The following is a 25,036-nucleotide window of genomic DNA, read 5'->3' on the forward strand; positions in this document are numbered from 1 at the left end:
AGAAAGTTTTTTTTTCTATGATCCCTTTTGTATCATTTAGATTTTTTTTTTTGGCACATGAATTGAAAGAAAATAATGAACCAATTTCACCAGTTTAAGGATATCATGAAGCAGAAATGCAGAAGTCCAGAGCAGAAGTAACCAAACAACAGGAGGCAATATCTAGATAAGAGGAGGAAAGGGTGCCACCCTGAGCTGTTTTGTGCAGGTCTAAGAATGAGTTAAAATTTTTATTTAGGCGGAGGAGGGGGACGCGGTGAGGGGGGTGGTGGTCAGCTTTGGTGTATGTGTTGGCCAGTTCTGAAATCTCCTTGAAAGATTCCTACATTGAGGAAGATCAAAGCAACAGTCTTTGCCAACTGGGAAATGGACCGTTTGAGTTCCTTTAGCATGTTTCACTCGAGGATTTGAGTACAAGAAACATCAAAGTATTCACACTTACGAAGTAATGACCTCAGATTTTCCTGTTCTTGACCCCAGCTGGACTGCTCAAGAAGAAATGGCCCTTTTAGAAGCTGTGATGGACTGCGGCTTTGGAAATTGACAGGATGTAGCCAATCAAATGTGCACCAAGACCAAGGAGGAGTGAAGCATTTCATCAGTAACCATCTGTTTGCATCTACCCTGCTGAACCTGAAGCAAGCAGAGGAGGCAAAAACTGCTGACACAGCCATTCCATTTCACTCTACAGATGACCCTCCCCGACCTACCTTTGACTCCTTGCTTTCTCGGCACATGGCATATTTCAATGAGGAATTTGACAATTATTCAGAAGAGGACTTGAGAGACATTGATTTTGTTGAAGATGACTCGGACATTTTACACACTCTGAAGATGGCTGTTGTAGATATCTATCATTCTAGGTTAAAGGAGAGACAAAGGAGAAAAGAAATTATAAGAGACCATGGATCAATCAACCTTAGAAAATTTCAGTTAATGGAACGGCGGTATCCCAAGCTAGTCCAAGACCTTTCTGAAACAAGGAGGCGATTTGCAAGGATAGTGGTGCCGGTGGAGCATGACAAGTTCATTGAAAGCCATGCATTGGAATTCGAACTCTGAATGGAAATCAAGAGGCTCCAGAAATACAGGACAGCAGGCATTACCAATTTTTGTAGTGCCAGAACCTAGGATCACCTCAGAAAGACTCCAGAAGAGGAACGTCTCAAACGCCCTATGCTCCCAGAGGTTCTCCAGTACATCCAGGACCGTAGCGCCTGCCAGTAGTGGCTCCGCCGGCAGGCTGACGTTGATTCTGGCCTGAGTCCTTCCATACCAATGGCTTCGAATTCAGGTAGACGAAGTGCACCGCCCTTGAACCTCACTGGCCTCCCTGGTACAGAGAAGTTGAATGAAAAAGAGAAGGAGCTCTGTCAGATGGTGAGGTTGTTCCCAGGAGCCTATTTGGAATACAAATCTGCTCTACTGAACGAATGTAACAAGCAAGGAGGCTTGAGACTGGCACAGGCAAGAACACTCATCAAGACAGACGTGAACAAAACATGGGAAATCTATGATTTCCCCATCTGAGAAGGACACATCACTGAAGCCTGAGGCTCTCTGGGCCTAGTGGGCCAAAGGACAGTACGGGCATTCTGGAGTTTGTTTCTGAGCTGAATTCTCCTTGTAAAAAGAGGGGAAGAAACAAAGGAAACCTTAACTTGTATGAATGTCTAGTTTCTTCTCCACCCTGCTTTAAAATACTCCTGTTGTTGGTACTGTGCTGCAGAGTTATGTGCTAGATAAGCTATTATTAATTGTGTGTGGGCATTCTTTCCTAACACCTCTTGTAACGAAAACAAGAACCATGGTACCTCACATCACAGTGTTGGTAGAAATAGAACTAAACCAGTCTTTCGTCCCAGGAGTCCAGCTCAGATCCTTGTACTTGCTTGGGAGGTTGGTTTGCTGATTATCTGTTTTGCCTTCAAACATTACAGACAGATTTAAAATAAAGAGGTTATAGAGAGAGAAAGCTTTCTTCTTATGTCTGAGGATTTTTTTAAAGCTGACAACTTATGTTTATGAGCAAAGAGGAGGAAAATCTCCCCATGATGGTCTTGTCCCAAACTGCATCTTCAACTTTAATGTCTGGCTTTGTAACTTGCAGTCTGGCTGTCTAATCTGCAGTAGACTTTTGAGGAGGCAGCACTGGATATAAAATGTCTCTGTTAGTTTTAGAATTAATGGATTAAAATGTTTTGCTACTTAATTTGTGGGTGTGTCAAATATTCTGGTAACTAAAGCACACTTAGGGTGTTGGATGCACACCTCATCATGCTGCACTGTCTCTGCTAACATGTGTGTCCTGGGCTCACTCTGTTCTCACCCTTGGCTTCCCTGGGTGCCAGACCCCTGTGGATGGAGGTGATGCAATTAACCTCAGTGTTGCTTAGATTAAGACCTAAACCCTAATTTCTCAATGGTGAAAGGCTAGCCTACAATAAGGAGTTACTTGTAAAACAAAAGGAAAGCCTTTTCATATATGGAACTCACTAGATATGAGGGTGAGTGACCCCACCATATCTGAAACTTGGTCCTCAAATCTTTCTGCACAATAAGAAGCCAAACCCTGAGTCAGGGTTTTCCCTTTTCTGTTAGAAGCAAAGTTGTATAGAAATACTTCAGAATCCGCACAAATTACCTCCAGTAGCTGACTGATTCTTTAATTCCTTCAACATTCAAAATATCTAATTCACATATTACATGCTTTGTTGGAAGTATCTGTTCAAACTTCTTGACTGATGTAAATATGCATGCAGTTTGCTAATAGATTTCATCTATGGGGTAACAAATGAAATGGAAACTCTTAGGATCTGAGGGAAACAGAATAAAAGACTTCAGTGTTTAAAAAAAATATTTTAGGACATCCCTGGTGGCGCAGTGGTTGAGAGTCCGCCTGCCGATGCAGGGGACACGGGTTCCTGCCCCGGTCCGGGAAGATCCCACATGCCGCGGAGCTGCTGGGCCCGTGAGCCATGGCCGCTGAGCCTGCGCGTCCGGAGCCTGTGCTCTGCAACGGGAGAGGCCACAACAGTGAGGGGCCCGCGTATCACAAAAAAAAAAAATTATTTATAAACCGTATCACAGACAAAGGACCTTTCTCTGTAATAGATAAAGAGTGCTTAGAAATTAAGAAGAAAAAGGTTAATGACTATATAGGAAAATGAGCAAAAGAAATGAAGTTTTCAGGTAAAGAAATATAAGTGGCTTTTAAAATATGAAGAAATGCTTGAAATAATTCATGATAGAGAAATGCTAACTAAACACTTCAGCAATGTATCACTTCTCACCCATCAGATTGATAAAAATCTCAAAGATTTTGCTCATGTTCAATTTTACTAGCTGATCCAAATTTACTTTCAAATAGGTTGCATGAATATATACTCTCACTAGTAATGTGTGAGGGTTTCTTTTCTCTACAGATCAACAAGAAAAAGATAGACCACCCAATTAGAAATGAGCAAGATGCTTGAATTAACAGAAAATTAGAAAATCCAAGAAAGTGTTGCCTCTGTGGAGGATGGAGAGGGAAGAAATTGGATAGGAGTAAAGGCTATTAGGGTAATAGGCTGTAGAGTAAATAGTCTCCTTTCTCACCTGGCACGTGAGTACAGGCTTCCATTGTAATGCTTTAATTCTTTAAAGAATATAGGTATGTTCTACACAATTCTTTTGTTTGTATAGCTTACTTTACAGTGAGCTTTTTAAAATTTTTTTTTAAAGTAGCCTGCAGACTCTAATGTTCTGACATTTGTTTATATCTCCTTAGTGTTTCAGCATTGGTAGGCATGTGGTCCGAGTCCAAAGAGACAAAGGTGAAGATTTAAACAACTGACTTACTATAAAATAATTAGTTTGCTTCAATCGCTGTCTCACCCAGAACTCAACTGTCATTTCCACAATTCAGGTTCTGTCCCTGACAACACCCAACTCACCCAACAACACCCAATTCATTTTTATTACTCTGAACTATGGTAGCAATGACAAAATACCTTCTCAGACTAGCTTAGGCAGAAAGCCAATTTATTGGGTCATAACTGAACTAGGGGAAGGGTGTGGGAAGAGCTGCTCTCAAGATAAAGGGGAATGAAGGGCTGGTTTGTGCCTTCCGATTCCTCTCTCACCATCATTTCTCTGATTTTCTAAGTGAATTCGTTTCCTTTTTCTTGCACAGTTAACCTACTCCCAGACTGGAACCATAGCTTCTGGAGTTCCCAGGCTCATCTCTACCACCTTTACCAAAAGGAGGGACTTCCCCCTTCCCCTTAGTGTCTATTCAAATAAAGGACATCAGTAGACCTGAGACACACACACACACACACACACACACACACGCACCCTGCTGTGACTGGGGGTCAGGCTTTCATGATCAGCAGTCCCCATTAGATTCCTAAGTTGACGGTACAAAGAAACAAGAGTTCTTCAGAAGAAACAGCATGCTGTTCTAAGAAGGAGGAAGCCATGTTGGATGTATGCACTGTAGATGTCCACCTTATAGATGATTTATATTTTCTTCCTTTTATTTTATGGGTGTTTTCTCTCTTCTGACTGTGATTTCAAGGGCATCATGCCATTCCAGATGTCAAATTCCACCTTCCCTGTTACTTTCTTGGGGCATTTCAGAGACTACCTGTGAAATGGAAAAGTACACTGATTAGTCATTAGACGTCCAAGGCAAACATGCCTTTGAGAGTTTTTCTTGGGGTTAGGGGAGAATGAAAGAAAAGCCCAGCTTGATGCTGGGAGGGGTAAACTGTTAGGGTAGGTCTGGGTGGGTCTTGCAGGAACAGGGAGTAACTGGGGAACACCTTGCCTATGAAAACTGAACACCAGACCTACCACTGACTTGTTAAATGACCATGGGTGATTCCTTTCTCTTCTTTGGGCTCCATATTCTTTCTATTCTAAGTATGAGGAATTTGGCTGTAATGGTGCCCAAGGGGAGGCAGCCCTGCTTCTTTGTGAGAAAGTGAGGTAGCTATTGGGGCTATGAGAGATGATGCAGCAGTAACTGCCATTTCTCCCTGTAAATAATCCTTGGGGAAGGGTCCAAGGTGCTTTCCAGGATGGAGGTGGATATTTCCTGGTAGAACTAAGAAAATGCACCCCTTGTCCCTTGTGAAACCACAGACCCACCCTTGGCACCCGGCCAAGCTGGAGCTGCATAAAACTAGGTTTGGCCTCAGCTCTTAGCCATTCACCTTCCTGACAACATGAAGTCCAGAAACTTCTTGATCCTGGTGGTAGTGCTTCTTGTCCTTGGGACGCTGGTGGCAAAGGCAGCTGTCGTAAGAGGTGAATAGGGAAGTGGCCTGGGTGGGGCTGGGTTGGGTTGAGGAGAGGATGTTGGGGGCAGCCTGGGTACTGACAGGGGGTACTTCCAGAGCAGCAGGCAGGGCTAGAGCCCACTCTTCAGCCTGGACAGTAGGTTTCCATTGTATCCAGAGAAGTAGGAAGTTGCCTACTAGACTCTACATGCTTTCCACCCCAGGACTGAGATATCAGGGCTGTTTGTGGAAGGAGTGTTGTTACATGACCTTGGCCTCAAGTGTTGATACTTGGACAGAACGTTCAATGAAGTGAGGGGTCCCAGGAATCTGGTCGCTGGGTGTGGGGTCTGTCCCCTGCCTGTCTGTCCCGTAAAATCACCTGTCATCAGTCCTCTAAGAGAAGGTTAAGAACCAACAGGGCCTCAAAAATCATGTAGTTTGAAGACCCCTATTTTCCAAAGGAGGACATTGAGACCTAGGGAGGGGTGAGGATTTGTCAAGACAGTCTCCAGAGCCAGGATGGAGCTCAGGTCTCCTGGTAAGTGTCTCACGGCTCCTTTCCTTTCCATTAAGTTTCCTCAGAGATGCCAAAGTGACACCTCTGAAAGACACTTCAGTCTGGCATATCCTCGTGAGGACCCTAAGACCCAGAATGGAGGGTGAGGGGAAGAAATGGACACCCGAGGAACCCCGGTCCCAGACTTCCAAGAGCACAGACCCCAGCTAGCCCTTGAGATAGCTCCCCTATCTCAAGTCACATTTTGAGGGACACTGCAGTGAACAGTGGCTGGACCTGGAGGAAAGACTAGATAGTTAAAGCAGGTACACTGTTCTAAATGTGGGGATATTTCTTTGTTGTCCTAAAGGTCAAGGCACTACGAAAGGCAATGTTCTGATCAAAGGACAAGATCCAGTCGAAGGTCAAGATCCAGTCGAAGGTCAAGATCCAGTCGAAGGTCAAGATCCAGTCAAAGGTCAAGAAGATCCAGCCATGTTCCCATGGATAACTAGGCGTGGCTCCTGCCCCAGTGTTAGTCGCCAGTGCCTCATATTCAATCCCACTCACGAATGTATGACAGATGCTCATTGCGCGGCGGACAAGAAGTGCTGTGTGGGCTATTGCGGGAATGTCTGTGTGTATCCCCGGTGAGGTGAGAACTGGGTGGAGGAAGAGGTGGCCTGTGAAGGCACAGAAAGGCTGAGAGGTGGAGAGTGATCCTAGGTTGGTGGGGGAGAGGACATGGGGAGGTGATGGAGAGACCGAGGGGTCTCGTCCTGAGAGGGATGACAAGTGGACTTGGTCCTGCCTCCCACTGCCTCTGAGTCTTTGACCTGCTGAATCACATCTCTGATTCTCTTTTCTCCTACCAGGTGGAGTCTGTTCTTGCTGCACCGGTGAAGTCCCCAGGGATGCAGATCCTGGTGCCTGTAGCACTACCCTCTCCCGCACTGCCCATTCTTCCTTTCATCCGGGTGCCCAAACCTGGGATGCCTCTCTCATGGACTTTCCAATAAAAGACCACTTTCTACTCCATTTGTTTCTGGCTCCTATGACTTCTGGGCCCCTGGAAGCTCTGGGGAGATGGGTGTGGAGTTGGGACTTCCAGTCCCCAGTGGCGAGTGGAGAGGGACCCACGGCAGATGTTACTGTTGTGTGAAGGAGAGCGGGGGCAGGAACGAAAGGCCCATTCCTAGGGTTCACTTTAGAAATCCAATAATCAACCCAAGAACTGCAGCCTCTATTTCACCAGGAAATGGAAACCTAGACATTTTGCCTTTGACCTTGGACCGGGGAAATAAAACCTAAAACCTTCCCAATTGACCCCTACTTCTGACCTGGCTATGATCAACCCTGTCAGTGTGACTAGCCAACCCTTGTGGCTAAATCTATAGCTCCCTCCTTCTTTTCCTTTCATGTTTCCCAGGGATCTATGTCCTCCCAAGAAGACATAGAAACACATGCTGGGAAATCCCTGCTCATGAAGCATTTCTCCTATTCATGCCTGAGGGGCCTCCAATAACACATAATTCCTTTGGGTTAAGCGATATCCTCTCCCAGCTTTCTATTTGAAGATGTGAACGAGGACGCAAGACACACTGAGTCTCTGATCCTTTCTTGTGATCGCTGATTAATATTCTCTGGAGATGTACAAGTTGGGGTAGAGCAGACTCGAGGAGTGAAGACAGCAGAAGGGTATATGTTGGGCAAACTTGGATGACCTCGTGGCTCTGCTGTTGGCTCACCTGCCCCACTGTCCTTGGGCAATGAAGTTCTCAGGGAAGGTCAAAGCCACAGGGGGAGGAGCATTTGGGGTGAAGTGGGCAGAGCACAGGCTTAGGCGTCAGGAGACCCGAGTTCTAGCCCCAGCCTCCTCCCCAGTTGTTGGATGACCTCAGACAAATCTCTGAGCCTCAGTTGTCTACTCATTCTGAGGGGGGTTGAATGAAATCATTCTGGAAATATAATAATGAATGTCAGTTCAGCCCTGACATTATGGCCCTGAAACACCTCTTCTTTCTGTGTGTGTGTTGGGTTCCTGCTAGAGGGGAGGTGGGGAGCAGAGGCTTTGTTGAGGGTGAGAGAACAGAGAGCCCGCTGCCCCTTGGTCCCTCCCAGGGGCCTACAAGCCAGGGTTTTCCTCTCATTCTCCAGGGGATGGACTGGACTGCACATCTTGGAGCACAGGTGAGAGCAGTGGCTAAACTTCTGGCCTGACAAACACATAATACACCATTGGTGGTAAGAACAGTTTCTGTGTTTTAGTGTTTTCTCTGTTCCAGATCCTGTACTAAATATGTTATCTGTATTGTCTTATTTATTTTTCATTAGAACTCTCTCAGATGGGTAGTATACACATCTTTAATTTTGTTAAGAGTTTGAAGCCCATGAAAGCTTCACTTAATCACCCAAAGACACACAGTGAGTATGTGATGATAAATCCTATTTAAAAATTAAGCTAAATCCTATTTTTATTTTTAATTTTTTTGGCTGCACCATGTGGTTTATAAGATCTTAGTTCCCCAACGAGGGATTGAACCCCAGCCCACGGCAGTGAAAGCGCTGAGTCCTAACCACTGGACTGCCAGGGAATTCCCATAAATCCTATTTTTATTATAAACTAGCAATAATCAGAAAATGGAATGGAAAAAAATTCCCACTTATAATATCAACACAATTAAACCGCTCAACAAATAAACTTAATGAGAGACAGGCAGAACTTTAAAAAAGAAATATAAACAAGTGTTCATGTAGCACATAAAAAAGTCTTGAATAAATAATTAACATGCTCCCGAATGTGAAGATTCTGTATGGTGAAGATAGCAGTATTTACCCCTTCGATTTTGTCTCTTTTGCCCCAGCTTTATTTATTTATTATTATTTTAAAATAAATTTATTTATTTTGGGCTGCGTTGGATCTTCCTTGCTGTGCACAGCCTTCCTGTAGTTGTGGCGAACGGGGGCTACTCTTCGTTGCGGTGCGTGGGCTTCTCATTGTGGTGGCTTCTCTTGTTGCAGAGCATGGGCTCTAGGCGTGTGGGCTTCAGTAGTTGCTGTGCGTGGGCTCAGTAGTGGTGGCGTGCAGACTTCAGTAGTTGTGGCTCGCAGGGTCTAGAGCACAGGCTCAGTAGTTGTGGCGCACGGGCTTAGTTGCTCCGTGGCATGTGGGATCTTCCTAGACCAGGGCTTGAACGCGTGTCCCCTGCATTGGCAGCCGGATTCTTAACCACAGCACCACAAGGGAAGCCCCCCTCCCCCCACCTTTAATGAGATAAAAATTGACATATAACATGAATGTTTGAGGTGTACAATGTGGTGATTTGATACATGTATACCCTGCAAAATGTTTACCACAGTAAGAATAGTTAAATCCTTCACGTCATGTAATTACCATTTTGTTTTTGCTGTTGTTATCATGAAAATATTAAAGCTCTACTTTCATAGCAACTTTCAAGGATAAAATACTTTTGTCCCTGCACACCCTCCCTTGGTGATTTTGGCACCGGATTTACAAAACAATCCAAGCAAGGGGTTAGGGACAAAGAAAAGTCTGTGGGTAGATGTACTTTCCCCCCCACGCTTTTTTTTAACATCTTTATTGGGGTATAATTGCTTTACAATGGTGTGTTAGTTTCTGCTTTATAACAAGGTGAATCAGTTATACATACACATATGTCCCCATATCTCTTCCCTCTTGCAACTCCCTCCCTCCCACCCTCCCTATCCCACTCCTCTAGGTGGTCACAAAGCACCAAGCTGATCTCCCTGTGCTATGCGGCTGCTTCCCACTAGCTATCTATTTTACGTTTGGTAGTGTATATATGTCCATGCCATTCTCTCACTTTGTCACAGCTTACCCTTCCCCCTCCCCGTATCCTTAAGTCCATTCTCTAGCAGGTCTGCATCTTTATTCCTGTCTTGCCCCTAGGTTCTTCTGACCATTATTTTTCTTTTTCTTTTTTTTTAGATTCCATATATATGTGTTAGCATATGGTATTTGTTTTTCTCTTTCTGACTTACTTCACTCTGTATGACAGTCTCTAGGTCCATCCACCTCACTACAAATAACTCAGTTTCGTTCCTTTTTATGGCTGAGTAATATTCCATTGTATATATGTGCCACATCTTCTTTATCCATTCATCTGTCGATGGACACTTAGGTGGCTTCCATGTCCTGGCTATTGTAAATAGAGCTGCAATGGACATTTTGGTACATGACTCTTTTTGAATTATGGTTTTCTCAGAGTATATGCCCAGTAGTGGGATTGCTGGGTCTTATGGTAGTTCTATTTTTAGTTTTTTAAGGAACCTCCATACTGTTCTCCATAGTGGCTGTATCAATTTACATTCCCACCAACAGTTCAAGACGGTTCCCTTTTCTCCACACCCTGTCCAGCAGTTATTGTTTGTAGATTTTTTGATGATGGTCATTCTGACCGGTGTGAGATGACATATCATTGTAGTTTTGATTTGCATTTATCTAATGATTAATGATGTTAAACATTCTTTCATGTGTTTGTTGACAATCTGTATATCTTCTTTGGAGAAATGTCTATTTAGGTCTTCTGCCCATTTTTGGATTGGGTTGTTTGTTTTTTTGATATTGAGCTGCATGAGTTGCTTGTATATTTTGGAGATTAATCCTTTGTCAGTTGTTTCATTTGCAAATGTTTTCTCCCATTCTGAGGGATGTCTTTTGGTCTTGTTTATGGTTTCCTTTGCTGTGCAAAAGCTTTTAAGTTTCATAAGGTCCCATTTGTTTATTTTTGTTTTTATTTCCATTTCTCTAGGAGGTGGGTCAAAAAGGATCTTGCTGTGATTTATGTCATGGAGTGTTCTGCCTATGTTTTCCTCTAAGAGTTTGATGGTGTCTGGCGTTACATTTAGGTCTTCAATCCATTTTGAGTTTATTTTTGTGTATGGTGTTAGGGAGTATTCTAATTTCATTCTTTTACATGTAGCTGTCCAGTTTTCCCAGCACCACTTATTGAAGAGACTGTCTTTTCTCCACTGTATATTCTTGCCTCCTTTATCAAAGATAAAGTGACCATATGTGCATGGGTTTATCTCTGGGCTTTCTATCCTGTTCCATTGATCTATATTTCTGTTTTTGTGCCAGTACCATATTGTCTTGATTACTGTAGCTTTGTAGTGTAGTCTGAAGTCAGGGAGTCTGATTCCTCCAGATCCATGTTTTTCCCTCAAGACAATTTGGCTGTTCAGGGTCTTTTGTGTTTCCATACAAATTTTAAGATTTTTTTGTTCTAGTTCTATAAAAAATGCCATTGGTAATTTGATAGGGATTGCATTGAATCTGTAGATTGCCTTTGGTAGTATAGTCATTTTCACAATATTGATTCTTCCAATCCAAGAATATGGTATATCTCTCCATCTGTTTGGATCATCTTAATTTCTTTCATCAGTGTCTTATAGTTTTCTGTATACAGGTCTTTGGTCTCCCTAGGTAGGTTTATTCCTAGGTATTTCATTCTTTTTGTTGCAATGGTAAATGGGAGTGATTCCTTAATTTCTCTTTCAGACTTTTCATCATTAGTGTATAGGAATGCAAGAGATTTCTGTGCATTAATTTTGTATCCTGCTACTTTACCAAATTCATTGATTAGCTCTAGTAGTTTTCTGGTGGCATTTTTAGGATTCTCTATGTATAGTATCATGTCATCTACAAACAGTGACAGTTTTCCTCCTTCTTTTTCAATTTGTATTCCTTCTATTTCTTTTTCTTCTCTGATTGCTGTGGCTAGGACTTCCAAAATTATGTTGAGTAATGGTGGTAAGAGTGGACATCCTTGTCTTGTTCCTGATCTTAGAGGAAATGCTTTCAGTTTTTCACCACTGAGAATGATGTTTGCTGTGGGTTTGTAATATATGGCCTTTATTATTTTGAGGTAGGTTCCCTCTATGTCCACTTTCTGGAGAGTTTTTATCATAAATGGGTGTTGAATTTTGTCAAAAGCTTTTTCTGCATCTATTGAAATGATCATATGGTTTTTCTTCTTCAATTTGTTAATATGGTGTATCACATTGATTGATTTGCATATATTGAAGTATGCTTGCATCCCTGGGATAAATACCCCTTGATCATGGTGTATGATCCTTTTAATGTGTTGCTGGATTCTGTTTGCTAGTATTTTGTTGAGGATTTTTGCATCTATATTCATCAGTGATATTGATCTGTAATTTTCTTTTTTTGTAGTAACTTTGTCTGGTTTTGGTTTCAGGGTGATGGTGGCCTCATAGAATGAGTTTGGGAATGTTCCTTCCTCTGCAATTTTTTGGAAGAGTTTGAGAAGGATGGGTGTTAGCTCTTCTCTAAATTTGCAAATTTTACTTGCATTCACAATGTGAGCTTTTAATATGTAGACTCAAATCTTTTATTTCAGAGATATTTTCCTCAATTATAGTTTTAAATAATTCTTCTATTTTGTTGTTTTGATTTTCTTCTTTGTGGGACTTGATTTATGTGTCTGGTGAATCTCCATTGACTTTTTAATATTTAAGACTCTCTCTGTATTTTTAAGCTACTTCTTCATTTTTATTTCATGTTCTTTGCTTTTCTTATGTTTTCCATTTTCTTCCTTACTTTACTTAGTCCTTATTTATGAAATGGTTTTGTCCTTTTCTTCAATTTCTCTACTGTCTTTCAGATTCCATTTCACATCTCCCTGCTATTTTGCTATCTCTTCTTTGAGTTTCTGTATTTCTGCTTTATGATGGTTCCTCATACCTTTAATTTGCTTTACTAATTTTAAACATTTATTTTAGAATATCAGTTTTTCTCAGCTTTGTGGTGACATTGTACTGGGGATTTTAAAAATCCTGTTTTAAATGCTTTTAAGCTTTGCTACTCATTTCTGTTTTTTAAAAAGGAGTATTTTTGTATGGTCTATGATTTCTAAATTTCTTTCTTATTTTAAAATCAGTAGATTTTCATAGACCAGTTATTGAAAGGAATATCTTACTGGAGTGGGATGGGTTGGAGGTTAGAATAGTTTCCTTAGTTTCTTAGCTCAAGGGCTCCCTCCTCTGTTGCTACAATAACGGACAGTTTTCTTAATACACGTGTGGACTTCTTTGATTGTTAAGTACTCATCTGAAATAGGAGGGCTTCCGCCATCAGCCATGGCCACTAAGAGATATTACACCAACATTTCAAGGTAATAACCTCTCTCAGTACTCCATATTCTTTTTCCCCGATGCATTTTCTTTTATCTTTCTTTTTTTTTTTTTTTTTATCTCCCAACACTTGTGTCCGACCTTTCTTGTTCTCAGACCCGTTCACTTCAACGCCCACGCAAGATGGGTGCTTTGTCTTCTGGGAGGTGAATATTTGCTGATGTTTGGAAGTGTAAGTGTGGGAGGGTGCAGGAGTATGGCAGGTACCTGCAGTGTCTTCATCAACAAGCATTTCAACTGATCCCAAAATGCCTTCCTGCAGGGGTTGTAAAGCAAATGCCTATTTTTTCCCAGACTCTTTCACATCCAGGATTTCACGTGTGATTTGGGTTCTTACAGTGAAATGTGCTCGTACAATAGCTGAAGTTCTTTTTCTGCTTGAACTACCTAGAGTGATTTCTTTTGACTGCATCAGAATAACGCATTATTATATTTTTACATTATGACACATAATTTAAGCATCTCTTCTTAACACTTGCATTAATGATTACATGTATATAGGGACTTCCCTGGTGATCCAGTGGGTAAGACTCGGTGCTCCCAATGCAAGGGACCTGGGTTCGATCCCTGGTCTGGGAAATAGGTCCCACATGCGTGCCACAACTAAGAATCTACATGCCTCAACTAAGAAGCTCACAAGCCGCAGCTATAAGACCCCACATGTCGCAACAAAGACCCTGTGCAGCCAAAATACATAAATAAATTAAATAAATATTTTTAAAAAGTGATTACATGTATATAATCACTTCTTTAGATACAACTCTCAATTAGCCTTTCTCCACTCACATGGCTGCTTAAGTTCTTTATTCTTTATGAATTTTAATTTTCTTTATTTGATATGTTCAGATCACTTTTGCTGTGATGAAATAAAATTCATATTTTCAGGCAGGACAAGAAAAAATTAAACATAAAATTCTCTCTCTGCATTCGTTTGGGTCTCTTCCCTCCCTCCCTGATAAGCAGTGTGCATCTGCATTACACATTAACCAAACCTCCTCAAAGATAAGAGTGTCTGTTTGACCATAAAGATAATTTTTTCCCTTTCTTTTGACACTAGCAGTGCAACTTCTTAAAAGAATAGCATTCTTTCCCAACTCTGTAGTGGTCATGGACTTGCTGCTCTCTTTGTATGTGCTTACCCGGACTATGTATCGTTGGTGAACTTTGTGTAAAGTATCAGTATGTCATTTTGATGTATGATCCTTTGTCTCGAAAATGTATATGACTGTGCCTTCAACTTCCACCTGGTGGAACAGTTTCTCAGAGCTTCCTGAGAGTCTGTATTCCGGATTATAATTCTCAGTTTGGCTCAAATAAAATTCCCTCTTTTCTTCTTTTTTTTTTTTTTTTCCAGTACTTGGGCCTCTCACTGTTGTGGCCTCTTCCGTTGCGGAGCACAGGCTCTGGACGCGCAGGCTCAGCGGCCATGGCTCACGGGCCCAGCCGCTCCGAGGCATGTGGGATCCTCCCAGACCGGGGCACGAACCAGTGTCCCCTGCATCGGCAGGCGGACTGTCAACCACTGCGCCACCAGGGAGCCCCCCTCTTTTCTTCTTAACTTGACTGTTAACTGAAGTTTCGTCGACAGTTGTGACAAGCAAAATAATTAGAAACTAATACATATAAAGGAAAAACTACTCATACTTGTCCCCTCCCATCATCATCATGTAACTAATGTTCACAGCAGAGTGTATTCCTTCAAACTCTTTTCCTTTTTCATACATAAACATTGTCAGGAGTTCTATATTCGACTGAAATATTATCAAAACACATATATTACTCTCCTACTTTTTTTTTCTGTTGGTAAGATTTCATGGACATTTATACTTATAAATGTAATAGGATCACATCAGACTTGATGAGTTCTTTGGTAAAGCAATATTTATTTATTTATTTGTTTGTTTTTATTTGCCTTCTTCTTCCTTCTATCCTACCTTTTTAACCTGTATCCTCCTATCATCCACTCAGGGAATGTATATTAATATTATGATGTGCAGCCTTCTTAATATAACCAAAGTGATATTTGTTTACTACAGCCAAGTTGAAAACATACTCTCATTATGTGCAATCATCTGTTTTTGGACTCTCTATTCTGTTTCATTTACATATCTATCATTGTTGTAATACCACTTTATCATAATTATTACAGCTTTAAAATAAACCTTGATATTTCCTATATCAAGTCTTATTAAATTATTCTTCAAGAGTATCTTGGCTATCTTGTCTTTTGCACTTTTTGTATGCATTTTAGAATTATATTGCCTTTTTTTTTTTTTTTTTTTTTGGTTTACTTTTACAAAAACCTTTCTGGGGGTTTGATAGCATTGAGACTAAAAATCAGTTTGAAGAGAATTGGCATCCTTATCATATTCAGTCTTCCAATCCATGAACATGGTATACCTTTCTGATTTGAGGATGTTAAAAAATGTCTCTCACTAAAGTTTTCTAATTTCCTCTGTAGTGGTTCTGCACAAAATTTATTACATTTATTCATAAGCTCTTCATATTTTATATAATTATATATATCAATAAAATTTCATTTACTGATTTGTATTGTTGATGTATAGAGTACCATTGATTTTTGTATAGTTCCTTTGTATGTGTCTGTCATAATAAACTCTCATGGATTCTAACAATTTATCTGTAGATTTGTCTGGAATTTTTTGAACACAGTTGCATCATCTTTGAATAATGACAGTTTTGTTTTTTCTTTCCAATACTTACTTGCACCTTTTATTTCTTCTACTTGTCTGATGCTATAGAATAGGATATCCCGCATAATATTGAACAGAATTGGGAATAGTTCCTGATTTTATAAGGAGAGGTTAAAACCTTTCACATTTGTGTATGATGTTTGCTATGGGGTAGTTTTTATCACTTTAAAAGAATTATTCTTCATTCCTAATTTGCTATTTTTATATTGCAACTGCATCTTGAATTTTATTGCATGCTGCTCTATATCTAAGCTTATATTTTTTCTTTAATCTGTTAGTGTGGTGAATTACATTAATTGAGTTTCTAGCATTAAACTACCTTTGATAGCTAAGATAAATTAAAATTAGTCACAAAAAATTGTCCTTTTTGCATATTACTGCATTCAGGTGGTAAGTGACTTATTTAGGATTTTTGTGTTCATGAATCTATGTTCTATGAGTGAGACTGGCTTAGAATCTTCCTTTTTCATAGTATCCTTGTTGAGAATTTTATTTATTTATTTATTTGTTTATTTTTATTATTATTTTTTGTGGTATGCGGGCCTCTCACTGTTGTGGCCTCTCCTGCTGCGGAGCACAAGCTCCAGACGCGCAGGCCCAGTGGCCATGGCCCACGGGCCCAGCCGCCCCGTGGCATGCGGGATCCCCCCGGACCAGGGCACGAACCCGTGCCCCCTGCATCGGCAGGTGGACTCCCAACCACTGCGCCACCAGGGAAGTCCCAAGAATTTTATTTTTTAACAGCTTTATTGAGCTATAATTGACACAAATTCTTATTAAGTTCTGGTATCAAGATTATGTTTACTTCATAAAACGTGCTGGAAATTGTATCTTATTTTCTATTTATATCATATTAGAATTAGTTGTTCCTTCATTGCCTTTTCTTATGAAGAAATCTGATCCTAATGCTTCTTTTTGGTCAAATTATTGTTGACTGTTGATTCCATCTCTAGGATAGTTACAATATTATTCAGATTTTCTACTTTTTCTGGTGTCTGTTTCAATTTAGAAAGTTATTTTTTTTCTATGATCCCTTTTGTATCATTTAGATTTTTTTTTTTTGGCACATGAATTGAAAGAAAATAATGAACCAATTTCACCAGTTTAAGGATATCATGAAGCAGAAATGCAGAAGTCCAGAGCAGAAGTAACCAAACAACAGGAGGCAATATCTAGATAAGAGGAGGAAAGGGTGCCACCCTGAGCTGTTTTGTGCAGGTCTAAGAATGAGTTAAAATTTTTATTTAGGCGGAGGATGGGGACGCGGTGAGGGGGGTGGTGGTCAGCTTTGGTGTATGTGTTGGCCAGTTCTGAAATCTCCTTGAAAGATCCCTACATTGAGGAAGATCAAAGCAACAGTCTTTGCCAACTGGGAAATGGACCGTTTGAGTTCCTTTAGCATGTTTCACTCGAGGATTTGAGTACAAGAAACATCAAAGTGATCACACTTACGAAGTAATGACCTCAGATTTTCCTGTTCTTGACCCCAGCTGGACTGCTCAAGAAGAAATGGCCCTTTTAGAAGCTGTGATGGACTGTGGCTTTGGAAATTGACAGGATGTAGCCAATCAAATGTGCACCAAGACCAAGGAGGAGTGAAGCATTTCATCAGTAACCATCTGTTTGCATCTACCCTGCTGAACCTGAAGCAAGCAGAGGAGGCAAAAACTGCTGACACAGCCATTCCATTTCACTCTACAGATGACCCTCCCCGACCTACCTTTGACTCCTTGCTTTCTCGGCACATGGCAGATTTCAATGAGGATTTGACAATTATTCAGAAGAGGACTTGAGAGACATTGATTTTGTTGAAGATGACTCGGACATTTTACACACTCTGAAGATGGCTGTTGTAGATATCTATCATTCTAGGTTAAAGGAGAGACAAAGGAGAAAAAAAATTATAAGAAACCATGGATCAATCAACCTTAGAAAATTTCAGTTAATGGAACGGCGGTATCCCAAGCTAGTTCAAGACCTTTCTGAAACAAGGAGGCGATTTGCAAGGATAGTGGTGCCGGTGGAGCATGACAAGTTCATTGAAAGCCATGCATTGGAATTCGAACTCCGAAGGGAAATCAAGAGGCTCCAGAAATACAGGACAGCAGGCATTACCAATTTTTGTAGTACTGGAAACTAGGATCACCTCAGAAAGACTCCAGAAGAGGAACGTCTCAAACGCCCTATGCTCCCAGAGGTCCTCCAGTACATCCAGGACCGTAGCGCCTGCCAGCAGTGGCTCCGCCGGCAGGCTGACGTTGATTCTGGCCTGAGTCCTTCCGTACCAATGGCTTCGAATTCAGGTAGACGAAGTGCACCGCCCTTGAACCTCACTGGCCTCCCTGGCACAGAGAAGTTGAATGAAAAAGAAAAGGAGCTCTGTCAGATGGTGAGGTTGTTCCCAGGAGCCTATTTGGAATACAAATCTGCTCTACTGAACGAATGTAACAAGCAAGGAGGCTTGAGACTGGCACAGGCAAGAACACTCATCAAGATAGACGTGAACAAAACATGGGAAATCTATGATTTCCTCATCTGAGAAGGACACATCACTGAAGCCTGAGGCTCTCTGGGCCTAGTGGGCCAAAGGACAGTACGGGCATTCTGGAGCTTGTCTCTGAGCTGAATTCTCCTTGTAAAAAGAGGGGAAGAAACAAAGGAAACCTTAACTTGTATGAATGTCTAGTTTCTTCTCCACCCTGCTTTAAAATACTCCTGTTGTTGGTACTGTGCTGCAGAGTTATGTGCTAGATAAGCTATTATTAATTGTGTGTGGGCATTCTTTCCTAACACCTCTTGTAACGAAAACAAGAACCATGGTACCTCACATCACAGTGTTGGTAGAAATAGAACTAAATCAGTCTTTAGTCCCAGGAGTCCAGCTCAGATCCTTGTACTTGCTTGGGAGGTTGGTTTGCTGATTATCTGTTTTGCCTTCAAACATTACAGACAGATTTAAAATAAAGAGGTTATAGAGAGAGAAAGCTTTCTTCTTATGTCTGAGGATTTTTTTTAAGCTGACAACTTATGTTTATGAGCAAAGAGGAGGAAAATCTCCCCATGATGGTCTTGTCCCAAACTGCATCTTCAACTTTAATGTCTGGCTTTGTAACTTGCAGTCTGGCTGTCTAATCTGCAGTAGACTTTTGAGGAGGCGGCACCGGATATAAAATGTCTCTGTTAGTTTTAGAATTAATGGATTAAAATGTTTTGCTACTTAATTTGTGGGTGTGTCAAATATTCTGGTAACTAAAGCACACTTAGGGTGTTGGATGCACACCTCATCATGCTGCACTGTCTCTGCTAACATGTGTGTCCTGGGCTCACCCTGTTCTCACCCTTGGCTTCCCTGGGTGCCAGACCCCTGTGGATGGAGGTGATGCAATTAACCTCAGTGTTGCTTAGATTAAGACCTAAACCCTAATTTCTCAATGGTGAAAGGCTAGCCTACAATAAGGAGTTACTTGTAAAACAAAAGGAAAGCCTTTTCATATATGGAACTCACTAGATATGAGGGTGAGTGACCCCACCATATCTGAAACTTGGTCCTCAAATCTTTCTGCACAATAAGAAGCCAAACCCTGAGTCAGGGTTTTCCCTTTTCTGTTAGAAGCAAAGTTGTATAGAAATACTTCAGAATCCGCACAAATTACCTCCAGTAGCTGACTAATTCTTTAATTCCTTCAACATTCAAAATATCTAATTCACATATTACATGCTTTGTTGGAAGTATCTGTTCAAACTTCTTGACTGATGTAAATATGCATGCAGTTTGCTAATAGATTTCATCTATGGGGTAACAAATGAAATGGAAACTCTTAGGATCTGAGGGAAACAGAATAAAAGACTTCAGTGTTTAAAAAAAATATTTTAGGGCTTCCCTGGTGGCGCAGTGGTTGAGAGTCCGCCTGCCGATGCAGGAGACACGGGTTCGTGACCCGGTCTGGGAAGATGCCACATGCCATGCCGTGGAGCTGCTGGGCCCGTGAGCCATGGCCGCTGAGCCTGCGCGTCCGGAGCCTGTGCTCTGCAACGGGAGAGGCCACAACAGTGAGGGGCCCGCGTATCGCAAAAAAAAAAAATTATTTATAAACCATATCACAGACAAAGGACCTTTCTCTATAATAGATAAAGAGTGCTTAGAAATTAAGAAGAAAAAGGTTAATGACTATATAGGAAAATGAGCAAAAGAAATGAAGTTTTCAGGTAAATATAAGTGGCTTTTAAAATATGAAGAAATGCTTGAAATAATTCATGATAGAGAAATGCTAACTAAACACTTCAGCAATGTATCACTTCTCACCCATCAGATTGATAAAAATCTCAAAGATTTTGCTCATGTTCAATTTTACTAGCTGATCCAAATTTACTTTCAAATCGGTTGCATGAATATATACTCTCACTAGTAATGTGTGAGGGTTTCTTTTCTCTACAGATCAACAAGAAAAAGATAGACCACCCAATTAGAAATGAGCAAGATGCTTGAATTAACAGAAAATTAGAAAATCCAAGAAAGTGTTGCCTCTGTGGAGGATGGAGAGGGAAGAAATTGGATAGGAGTAAAGGCTAATAGGGTAATAGGCTGTAGAGTAAATAGTCTCCTTTTTCACCTGGCACGTGAGTACAGGCTTCCATTGTAATGCTTTAATTCTTTAAAGAATATAGGTATGTTCTACACAATTCTTTTGTTTGTATAGCTTACTTTGCAGTGAGCTTTTTAAAAATTTTTTTTAAAGTAGCCTGCAGACTCTAATGTTCTGACATTTGTTTATATCTCCTTAGTGTTTCAGCATTGGTAGGCATGTGGTCCGAGTCCAAAGAGACAAAGGTGAAGATTTAAACAACTGGCTTACTATAAAATAATTAGTTTGCTTCAATCGCTGTCTCACCCAGAACTCAACTGTCATTTCCACAATTCAGGTTCTGTCCCTGACAACACCCAACTCCTGGGTATTCATTTTTATTACTCTGAACTATGGTAGCAATGACAAAATACCTTCTCAGACTAGCTTAGGCAGAAAGCCAATTTATTGGGTCATAACTGAACTAGGGGAAGGGTGTGGGAAGAGCTGCTCTCAAGATAAAGGGGAATGAAGGGCTGGTTTGTGCCTTCCGATTCCTCTCTCACCATCATTTCTCTGATTTTCTAAGTGAATTCGTTTCCTTTTTCTTGCACAGTTAACCTACTCCCAGACTGGAACCATAGCTTCTGGAGTTCCCAGGCTCATCTCTACCACCTTTACCAAAAGGAGGGACTTCCCCCTTCCCCTTAGTGTCTATTCAAATAAAGGACATCAGTAGACCTGACACACACACACACACACACACACACACACACACACACACGCACCCTGCTGTGACTGGGGGTCAGGCTTTCATGATCAGCAGTCCCCATTAGATTCCTAAGTTGATGGTACAAAGAAACAAGAGTTCTTCAGAAGAAACAGCATGCTGTTCTAAGAAGGAGGAAGCCATGTTGGATGTATGCACTGTAGATGTCCACCTTATAGATGATTTATATTTTCTTCCTTTTATTTTATGGGTGTTTTCTCTCTTCTGACTGTGATTTCAAGGGCATCATGCCATTCCAGATGTCAAATTCCACCTTCCCTGTTACTTTCTTGGGGCATATCAGAGACTACCTGTGAAATGGAAAAGTACACTGATTAGTCATTAGACGTCCAAGGCAAACATGCCTTTGAGAGTTTTTCTTGGGGTTAGGGGAGAATGAAAGAAAAGCCCAGCTTGATGCTGGGAGGGGTAAACTGTTAGGGTAGGTCTGGGTGGGTCTTGCAGGAACAGGGAGTAACTGGGGAACACCTTGCCTATGAAAACTGAACACCAGACCTACCACTGACTTGTTAAATGACCATGGGTGATTCCTTTCTCTTCTTTGGGCTCCATATTCTTTCTATTCTAAGTATGAGGAATTTGGCTGTAATGGTGCCCAAGGGGAGCCAGCCCTGCTTCTTTGTGAGAAAGTGAGGTAACTATTGGGGCTATGAGAGATGATGCAGCAGTAACTGCCATTTCTCCCTGTAAATAATCCTTGGGGAAGGGCCCAAGGTGCTTTCCAGGATGGAGGTGGATATTTCCTGGTAGAACTAAGAAAATGCACCCCTTGTCCCTTGTGAAACCACAGACCCACCCTTGGCACCCGGCCAAGCTGGAGCTGCATAAAACTAGGTTTGGCCTCAGCTCTTAGCCATTCACCTTCCTGACAACATGAAGTCCAGAAACTTCTTGATCCTGGTGGTAGTGCTTCTTGTCCTTGGGACGCTGGTGGCAAAGGCAGCTGTCGTAAGAGGTGAATAGGGAAGTGGCCTGGGTGGGGCTGGGTTGGGTTGAGGAGAGGATGTTGGGGGCAGCCTGGGTACTGACAGGGGGTACTTCCAGAGCAGCAGGCAGGGCTAGAGCCCACTCTTCAGCCTGGACAGTAGGTTTCCAGCGTATCCAGAGAAGTAGGAAGTTGCCTACTAGACTCTACATGCTTTCCACCCCAGGACTGAGATATCAGGGCTGTTTGTGGAAGGAGTGTTGTTACATGACCTTGGCCTCAAGTGTTGATACTTGGACAGAACGTTCAATGAAGTGAGGGGTCCCAGGAATCTGGTCGCTGGGTGTGGGGTCTGTCCCCTGCCTGTCTGCCCCGTAAGATCACCTGTCATCAGTCCTCTAAGAGAAGGTTAAGAACCAACAGGGCCTCAAAAATCATGTAGTTTGAAGACCCCTATTTTCCAAAGGAGGACATTGAGACCTAGGGAGGGGTGAGGATTTGTCAAGACAGTCTCCAGAGCCAGGATGGAGCTCAGGTCTCCTGGTAAGTGTCTCACGGCTCCTTTCCTTTCCATTAAGTTTCCTCAGAGATGCCAAAGTGACACCTCTGAAAGACACTTCAGTCTGGCATATCCTCGTGAAGGCCCTAAGACCCAGAATGGAGGGTGAGGGGAAGAAATGGACACCCGAGGAACCCCGGTCCCAGCCTTCCGAGAGCACAGACCCCAGCTAGCCCTTGAGATAGCTCCCCTATCTCAAGTCACATTTTGAGGGACACTGCAGTGAACAGTGGCTGGACCTGGAGGAAAGACTAGTTAAAGTTAGTTAAAGCAGGTACACTGTTCTAAATGTGGGGATATTTCTTTGTTGTCCTAAAGGTCAAGGCACTACGAAAGGCAATGTTCTGATCAAAGGACAAGATCCAGTCGAAGGTCAAGATCCAGTCGAAAGTCAAGATCCAGTCGAAGGTCAAGAAGATCCAGTCGAAGGTCAAGATCTAGTCGAAGGTCAAGATCCAGTCGAAGGTCAAGAAGATCCAGTCGGATTCCGACAGTCCACTAAGCCTGGCTCGTGCCCCAGGGTTCCGTTCCAGTGCGGCTTAAAACCTCCCACTAACAAATGTGTGACAGATGCTCAATGCTGGGGGCTCAAGAAGTGCTGTGTGGGCTATTGCGGGAATGTCTGTAAGAATCCCCGGTGAGGTGAGAACTGGGTGGAGGAAGAGGTGGCCTGTGAAGGCACAGAAAGGCTGAGAGGTGGAGAGTGATCCTAGGTTGGTGGGGGAGAGGACATGGGGAGGTGATGGAGAGACCGAGGGGTCTCGTCCTGAGAGGGATGACAAGTGGACTTGGTCCTGCCTCCCACTGCCTCTGAGTCTTTGACCTGCTGAATCACATCTCTGATTCTCTTTTCTCCTACCAGGTGGAGTCTGTTCTTGCTGCACCGGTGAAGTCCCCAGGGATGCAGATCCTGGTGCCTGTAGCACTACCCTCTCCCGCACTGCCCATTCTTCCTTTCATCCGGGTGCCCAAACCTGGGATGCCTCTCTCATGGACTTTCCAATAAAAGACCACTTTCTACTCCATTTGTTTCTGGCTCCTATGACTTCTGGGCCCCTGGAAGCTCTGGGGAGATGGGTGTGGAGTTGGGACTTCCAGTCCCCAGTGGCGAGTGGAGAGGGACCCACGGCAGATGTTACTGTTGTGTGAAGGAGAGCGGGGGCAGGAACGAAAGGCCCATTCCTAGGGTTCACTGTAGAAATCCAATAATCAACCCAAGAACTGCAGCCTCTATTTCACCAGGAAATGGAAACCTAGACATTTTGCCTTTGGCCTTGGACCGGGGAAATAAAACCTAAAACCTTCCCAATTGACCCCTACTTCTGACCTGGCTATGATCAACCCTGTCAGTGTGACTAGCCAACCCTTGTGGCCAAATCTATAGCTCCCTCCTTCTTTTCCTTTCATGTTTCCCAGGGATCTATGTCCTCCCAAGAAGACATAGAAACACATGCTGGGAAATCCCTGCTCATGAAGCATTTCTCCTATTCATGCCTGAGGGGCCTCCAATAACACATAATCCCTTTGGGTTAAGCGATGTCCTCTCCCAGCTTTCTATTTGAAGATGTGAACGAGGACGCAAGACACACTGAGTCCCTGATCCTTTCTTATGATCGCTGAATAATGTTCTCTGGAGATGTACAAGTTGGGGTAGAGCAGACTCGGAGAGTGAAGACAGCAGAAGGGTGTATGTTGGGCAAACTTGGATGACCTCGTGGCTCTGCTGTTGGCTCACCTGCCCCACTGTCCTTGGACAATGAAGTTCTCAGGGAAGGTCAAAGCCACAGGGGGAGGAGCATTTGGGGTGAAGTGGGCAGAGCACAGGCTTGGGCATCAGGAGACCCGAGTTCTAGCCCCAGCCTCCTCCCCAGTTGTTGGATGACCTCAGACAAATCTCTGAGCCTCAGTTGTCTACTCATTCTGAGGGGGGTTGAATGAAATTATTCTGGAAATATAATAATGAATGTCAGTTCAGCCCTGACATTATGGCCCTGAAACACCTCTTCTTTCTGTGTGTGTGTTGGGTTCCTGCTAGAGGGGAGGTGGGGAGCAGAGGCTTTGTTGGGGGTGAGAGAACAGAGAGCCCGCTGCCCCTTGGTCCCTCCCAGGGGCCTACAAGCCAGGGTTTTCCTCTCATTCTCCAGGGGATGGACTGGACTGCTCATCTTGGAGCACAGGTGAGAGCAGTGGCTAAACTTCTGGCCTGACAAACACGTAATACACCATTGGTGGTAAGAACAGTTTCTGTGTTTTAGTGTTTTCTCTGTTCCAGATCCTGTACTAAATATGTTATCTGTATTCTCTTATTTATTTTTCATTAGAACTCTCTCAGATGGGTAGTATACACATCTTTAATTTTGTTAAGAGTTTGAAGCCCATGAAAGCTTCACTTAATCACCCAAAGACACACAGTGAGTATGTGATGATAAATCCTATTTAAAAATTAAGCTAAATCCTATTTTTATTTTTAATTTTTTTGGCTGCACCATGTGGTTTATAAGATCTTAGTTCCCCAACGAG

At 42.4% G+C, this 25,036-nt stretch overlaps 2 protein-coding genes and 2 pseudogenes across 2 annotated transcripts; all 4 read left to right on the plus strand.

The window, feature by feature from the left end:
• Positions 1–397: 397 nt before the first annotated feature.
• Positions 398–1,554, plus strand: LOC132593518 (transcriptional adapter 2-alpha pseudogene; annotated as a pseudogene).
• A 3,662-nt stretch (positions 1,555–5,216) lies between these two features.
• On the plus strand, positions 5,217–6,423 carry PI3 (peptidase inhibitor 3). The gene is made up of 2 exons (XM_060285325.2): positions 5,217–5,301; positions 6,131–6,423. The coding sequence occupies exons 1-2, from the start codon at positions 5,217–5,219 to the stop codon at positions 6,421–6,423; spliced, it is 378 nt and encodes a 125-aa protein (XP_060141308.2).
• Positions 6,424–17,076: 10,653 nt separating this feature from the next.
• LOC115850844 (transcriptional adapter 2-alpha pseudogene) lies at positions 17,077–18,243 on the plus strand (annotated as a pseudogene).
• Positions 18,244–21,905: 3,662 nt separating this feature from the next.
• LOC138842351 (elafin-like) lies at positions 21,906–23,157 on the plus strand. The gene is made up of 2 exons (XM_070043726.1): positions 21,906–21,987; positions 22,835–23,157. The coding sequence occupies exons 1-2, from the start codon at positions 21,906–21,908 to the stop codon at positions 23,155–23,157; spliced, it is 405 nt and encodes a 134-aa protein (XP_069899827.1).
• The last annotated feature ends 1,879 nt before the right edge of the window (positions 23,158–25,036 follow it).

The sequence above is a fragment of the Globicephala melas genome, chromosome 15, assembly GCF_963455315.2.
Source record: "Globicephala melas chromosome 15, mGloMel1.2, whole genome shotgun sequence".
Taxonomy (NCBI): Eukaryota; Metazoa; Chordata; class Mammalia; order Artiodactyla; family Delphinidae; genus Globicephala; species Globicephala melas.

Coding starts and splice junctions, on each gene's coding strand:
- PI3 (XM_060285325.2), top strand. CDS start 5,217: ATGAAGTCCAGAAACTTCTTGATCCTGGTGGTAGTGCTTCTTGTCCTT. Junction 5,302..6,130: donor GGCAGCTGTCGTAAGAGGTG/AATAGGGAAGTG, acceptor TATTTCTTTGTT/GTCCTAAAGGTCAAGGCACT.
- LOC138842351 (XM_070043726.1), top strand. CDS start 21,906: ATGAAGTCCAGAAACTTCTTGATCCTGGTGGTAGTGCTTCTTGTCCTT. Junction 21,988..22,834: donor AAAGGCAGCTGTCGTAAGAG/GTGAATAGGGAA, acceptor GTTGTCCTAAAG/GTCAAGGCACTACGAAAGGC.